The sequence below is a fragment of the Moschus berezovskii genome, chromosome 1 (assembly GCF_049115385.1).
Source record: "Moschus berezovskii isolate FMDL1 chromosome 1, NW_MosBer_1.0, whole genome shotgun sequence".
Taxonomy (NCBI): Eukaryota; Metazoa; Chordata; class Mammalia; order Artiodactyla; family Moschidae; genus Moschus; species Moschus berezovskii.
This window is the reverse complement of record NC_142460.1, coordinates 95,086,057-95,092,056: the sequence shown is the minus strand read 5'-3', so window position 1 is coordinate 95,092,056 and position 6,000 is coordinate 95,086,057. Positions and strand designations below refer to the sequence as shown.

The 6,000-nt window shown below is 56.9% G+C and overlaps 1 protein-coding gene across 2 annotated transcripts; it reads left to right on the top strand.

Moving 5' to 3' along the window:
• The first annotated feature begins 2,810 nt into the window (after positions 1-2,810).
• HES1 (hes family bHLH transcription factor 1) lies at positions 2,811-5,313 on the top strand. 2 transcript variants are annotated; one of them, XM_055407649.2, is made up of 4 exons: positions 2,812-3,171; positions 3,313-3,408; positions 3,645-3,732; positions 4,393-5,313. In XM_055407649.2, exons 1-4 carry the CDS (start codon positions 3,064-3,066, stop codon positions 4,941-4,943), a joined length of 843 nt encoding a protein of 280 aa, XP_055263624.2. In that variant the 5' UTR covers positions 2,812-3,063; the 3' UTR covers positions 4,944-5,313. The 2 variants fall into 2 exon arrangements, with proteins under 2 accessions (XP_055263633.2, XP_055263624.2); XM_055407658.2 differs by lacking the exon at positions 3,313-3,408 and having other exon boundaries at positions 2,811-3,171.
• Positions 5,314-6,000: the final 687 nt, after the last annotated feature.

Here is a 6,000-nt window from a genome sequence, read left to right as displayed (position 1 = left end):
ATGAGTCAATCAATTATCCTAAACCTTCACAGCATTTTACTTTTATCTAGACACAAAACTGTCTCTCTTGAACCTAGGATCTACCAAAGGAATATATGGGAAAATAGGCAGATGTCAGTTGCAGGTAAAAGTACAGTATCTCTCTGCCCTAGGCTTCCTGTGGACAAACACTATTAATTTTATGTTCATCCCTGTCCCTCTCCCCCATATAGACCAGCAATAGTGTTGCCCATACTGACGTGGTTCAGCATTTCTTTTAGGTTCTCCTGATCTCTTGGACCATCACCCAAGCTCTAAGAGAAAAGAATAGTAAGAGGAATGCTTCCGTCATCAATTAGAAAATCAGTCTGTCTGCTTCCAGAGATGACCATCAGCTCCTTGCAGGCTGCCACTGTATCTCTCATGGTAATCCCAGGGTTTAACACTGTGTCTGGCACAGAGCATGCGTCCTGTAATGAAAGGAAGAGAGGGGCTTGCCCAAGGTCACCCAGAGCCAGGAACCGCTGAATCTCATCCGGGACCAGATCTGGTGAAATCATTTACAACATTATCTCAGTGGGGAGCTCAGAGGAAGGAAGGAATGAAGTGACTGAGAAATGTGTGCCAGGCCTCCGGCGGCCTCTAAGCCTGGAGGACTGAGGGGGGGGCGGGGCCGACATCAAACAAGACGCGCTGGGCTCCTGGGCTGCCCCGAGCCGCCCGAGCAGCTCCCCGAGCTCCTGGGCGGCGGGAAGGGCGGAAGGGGTGGGGGCGCGGGGGCTGGAGACCCGGGCAGGCGGGCGAGCGGGAGGGAGGCGGCGGGGGCGACGGCGGCCGGCCGGGGCAGTGCGCGTCGCCCGCCCTGCGCGGCAAATCCCCCAGGGAGGCCGCCGCCAGAGCCCTGGCGCTCCCGGCCCGGCGCCCGCCACGTGGCACCCGGCGGCGGCGGCGGCGGCGGCTCCTCCCGGCGCGCGGCCCGGCCAGCCGGCAGCACGCAGCCGCCCGCGCCGCCCGCCTCCTCCCGGCCGCCCGCCGGCGGCCTCCCGGGTGCAGCGAGGGGGAGCTACCCGGCCTCCCTGGACTCGGAGAGAAGGCGGGCGGCGCGAAGCCGCTTTAACCGCAGCCGCCGAGCGGAGGCAGGAGGCTGACCCGGCCGCTTCCTAAGTGCGGTCAGGCATCTCGTGACCACTGCGGGCGCCGGGGGCCCCGCGGGGGGAGGGAGGGCCAGGGCAGGGAGCAAACAAGAAGGCCGCCACCCCTCCCCCGGGCTGTTGCTAGTGAGGCTTTCCGCGGAGTTAAAACCTCAAGCCCGAAATCAGGGGTGGAGGGGGGTTGGAATAATTCCCCACTCTCCACCCCAGGGCGTGCGCTCCCCGCCCGGAAGGGCTGACCTTGGCCCGGGGTAGTTGGGCGGGGGGGCCGGGTGGTCAGCGCCTGGGCTAGGCTCCCGCCCGCCGCCCCCTCGGATTCCAGGCCCGGCGGGGGCCGGGGGAGGGGGGGCCCGGACACACACACACACCCCACACGCAGCGCGCGCCAATGAGCCCAGGCCAGGCGCAGGGGGCGGGGTTTTCCCAGGCTCGAGCACAGCAGCTGCTATTTACCTTCTTGGCTTCTCCCGGGGACCAGGAACCAGCCCCCGCGCTCCGCCGCCCGCCGCCGCCCCCCGCCGCCCCCCGCCGCCCCCCGCCTCCCGCCTCCCTGCCCCCGGGGCGCGCGCGCACACACTCACACACGCACGCACGCACACACATCCTCCCGGCCCGGCCGCAGTCGCGGCGGCAATAAAACATCCTGGCACGTGCTCCGGCTCCAGGCGCGCCCTCGCCGGCCGGCTGATGTCAAACTGCAGCTCGGCTGGTGTAGCTCTTAAAGGGCCCGCGCGCGCCGGGTGCCGAGGCTGCCCTGGCCTCCAATGGGGCGGGAAGGAGGGAGAGGCTGCCGCTCGGCAGGCCGCTTCGGCGCACTGCAGAACCGAGAGGCGGCGGGTGGAAAGGGAACGGGTGGCAAGGACGTGCGCGCGTCCTTGAGGCATTGCCATCAAAGCCTCCCTTGTTAATGTTTCATTTGAAATTCCATTTCCTTTCTGCTCAGTTGGAAATTATTCTGATTGTTTCCTGGGGAAGCGCGGGGTCCAAGGCCCCCAACTCCAGAGGAGAAATGAGGGACGGACCGGGGAAGGGGGCGGGGGGTGTCGGGGATCGAAAACGACCTTGCTCTGAAAAAATCTGCAAATGTAAGATGGAGGCACATTTTCCTTTTCTGCATGCAAAAGGAAATTTTGTCCTTTTTTGCACGGTCAGCTTTCACCCCCCTCCTCCCCCGTAGTGCGGAGTCTGAGAGGGAAATCACTTAGATCTTTTCGTAACTCACACCCTTACACACATTCCCCCGTTCTAACCACTGCATTTATAACCTTTAATCCCTGTCCTTCTAAACCTTTTAAAATATATATTTCCAATGAACTTATTTGTGGCAAAACAGCTCTATTACATATGAAAGGAAATAAAGAGCAAAGGCCGAAGCCCCAAGAGAAATAAACTAGACTAACGCAGACCCAATGCGGAAAAATCCTTTCTAAAGCAAAGCCCAGCAGGGAGAGTAGCAAAGGGTTAAAATCCTTTTGATTGACGTTGTAGCCTCTGGTGCCCCGGGCTCAGGCGCGCGCCATTGGCCGCCAGGCCTTGTGCCTGGCGGCCAATGGGGGGGCGCGGTCCACGAGCGGTGCCGCGTGTCTCCTCCTCCCATTGGCTGAAAGTTACTGTGGGAAAGAAAGTTTGGGAAGTTTCACACGAGCCGTTCGCGTGCAGTCCCAGATATATATAGAGGCCGCCAGGGCCTGGGGATCACACAGGATCCGGAGCTGGTGCTGATAACAGCGGAATCCCCCGTCTACCTCTCTCCTTGGTCCTGGAATTGCGCTACCGATCACCAAGTAGCCATAAGATACAATAAACCCTCAGCACTTGCTCAGTAGCTTTGAGAAAGTATAAAGTAAAAGGGACATAAGCAAGACAATTTTTTTGTGTGGCAAGAACTCCAAAAATAAAATTCTCTAGGGATTAAAAAAAAAAGAAAAAGAAAATGCCAGCTGATATAATGGAGAAAAACTCCTCGTCCCCGGTGGCTGCTACCCCAGCCAGTGTCAACACGACACCGGATAAACCAAAGACAGCATCTGAACACAGAAAGGTAAGGGCAGTACCTGTATTTCTCTGCACCCCCCAAGAAATTAAGTCGGGGTTGGGGGCTCCTTCCTCCCTTAAAATCGCGGGGAGAAATGGCAGGTCCCATGGGAACTCAAGCGCTCTTTTTTAAAAATTTTCTTTACAGTCATCAAAGCCTATCATGGAGAAAAGACGAAGAGCAAGAATAAATGAAAGTCTGAGCCAGCTAAAAACACTGATTTTGGATGCTCTTAAAAAAGATGTAAGTGAGTAAATTCTGTTTGTTTTTTTTTCTCTCGCCCAGGTATTAAGAATGAAACCCCCTTGCCTGCGGGGTCTTCCCTGCCTGCACTGCATTCTCAGAGGCGGGAGAGCTGGGCCCCTCTTGCCGAGGTCTAGGGCTGTCGCCGCCGTGGCCGGGGGGAGGGACGGACCCCCACCGTTCCGAGGCCTCTGGCGAGGCTCTCACTTTCCTCCTTTGCCTCCTCTTCTGTGCAGAGTTCGCGGCATTCCAAGCTGGAGAAGGCGGACATTCTGGAAATGACAGTGAAACACCTCCGGAACCTGCAGCGGGCACAGATGACGGGTGAGGGCGGCTCGCCGCGTCCCCCTCTGCGGGCGTCCCTCTCGCCCCGCGGTGATTTCTTCCAGACTTCCGCCCGTGGTTGTGAGAGGCATTCAGCTACATTTTACTGCCTTGGCTCACTCTTGCGTTCCCACGGTCTGGGGCTTATTTATAGCCACAACTCCAAGTTGTTACTGTTCCGGAAAGGGAGGGAGAGAGGTTGTAGTGGCGAGGGCGGCGGGCTGCTTGGCAGTGGGGGAAGCGGATGGGGGGGTGAAAGGATTTAGAACCGTGGCGGTTTTTAAGCTGCGTGGAACCTGGGGTCATCTGGTTTAGCACGCCCTCCTCGCCCGCTACGTAAGGGGGAATAAGGCTCGGATGGTGCAGAAGAGGGGGAAGGGCACTATCCAAGGTCACATCGCGCGGGGGCGGGGAGGAGGCAAATTTGAGGCTTCAGATCGGGTTAAATGAAGCGACAGGGAATGGAGAGGGAGCGTCTCGGGGTCGGTCGCCAAGCTAGTGTGGAGAGGTGGATGGTTTTTTTAAACCCAGCCGGCTAGCCAGAGGCAGTTCCGCGGGCGGGTGGTCAGGGAGGCGCGCCGCGGGGACCTCCCAGGGCGGAGGCGGTGGCTTCGGGGCCAGGGCCGTTCGGTGACCCATCCGTCTCCTTCTGGCCCGCAGCCGCGCTAAGCACAGACCCGAGCGTGCTGGGGAAGTACCGCGCCGGCTTCAGCGAGTGCATGAACGAGGTGACCCGCTTCCTGTCCACGTGTGAGGGCGTTAACACCGAGGTGCGCACCCGACTCCTCGGCCACCTGGCCAACTGCATGACCCAGATCAACGCCATGACCTACCCAGGGCAGCCGCACCCCGCCTTGCAGGCGCCTCCGCCGCCCCCGCCAGGACCTGGCGGCCCGCAGCACGCGCCGTTCGCGCCGCCGCCGCCGCTCGTGCCGATCCCCGGGGGTGCGGCGCCCCCTCCCGGCGGCGCGCCCTGCAAGCTGGGCAGCCCTGCTGGAGAGGCGGCTAAGGTGTTCGGCGGCTTCCAGGTGGTGCCGGCTCCCGACGGCCAGTTTGCCTTCCTCATCCCCAATGGGGCCTTCGCTCACAGCGGCCCAGTCATCCCAGTCTACACCAGCAACAGCGGGACCTCGGTGGGCCCGAACGCAGTGTCACCTTCCAGCGGCCCCTCGCTCACGGCAGACTCCATGTGGAGACCGTGGCGGAACTGAGGGGCTCAGGCCACCCTTCCCCCTAAATTCCCCAAACTGCCTCCCTTCCCTCAGGACGATAAACCGGAACTTGGACCCTGAGAGAGAAGGGAGGACTTTTGAGATTAAGTGGTTACTTTTTTTTTTTTTTTAATTTCTAAAGTTACTTTTTTGTAGAGAGCTGTTATTAAGTGACTGACCATGCACTATATTTGTATATATTTTATATGTTCATATTGGATTGCGCCTTTGTATTATAAAAGTTCAGATGACATTTCGTTTTTTACACGAGATTCCTTTTTTATGTGATGCCAAAGATGTTTGAAAATGCTCTTAAAATATCTTCCTTTTGGGAAGTTTGAGAAAATATAATAAAAGTAAAAAGAGTGAAGGCTCTTATGTCTTAGAATTGATTATTTCAGAATATGTAAAAATGAAGGACTTGGCAGAATTTGAATTACACATAATCTGAGAATTCAGGAATTGGCTCCTTTTGCTATTAAAGGAACATTTAAAAAACCCAACAAGCCTTTTACCGTTGTTCCTTGAGCTAAATTCCGTTTGTGAGAACCCATCTGTTATGGCTTCCTTGATCAATCTGTGGTCAGTCTCTTAAAAGATTTCAAAAACCTTTTCTGTCGCAGGTGGGTAAAGTCATTCAGTCCTGGTTCTCATACTGGCTCCCGAGGAAGACGGAAGGGGGCTGAATTCATGAAGTTAATCAATCCAGTACTAGGTGCCCACTGCACATTTAAGGGTGGCTCCTGCAACACTAGTGCCCTGGGGTATCTCACCAGCATCCAAGTAAAAACGGTCTTCATAGCTGCAGCTCCAGCCTTCAAGTGTTGGAGTCTTTAATTAGTCAATCCTTGCAGCTACACATTTTCTGTACCAGCACCTAAAAGTTTGAAATGCCTCTCTGCACCCTCTTCAAGCAAGCTGAGAAGGTCAACAGATTCCTTCTGCCAAGGAACAGCTAGTTAGACTCCCAAGTGGAGCCCCAGTCCAGATGATTTACACCAGACATATGTTTTTGATAAGTTTCTGTGCTTGGCTCTAATAGAGAAAGCATGTGGAG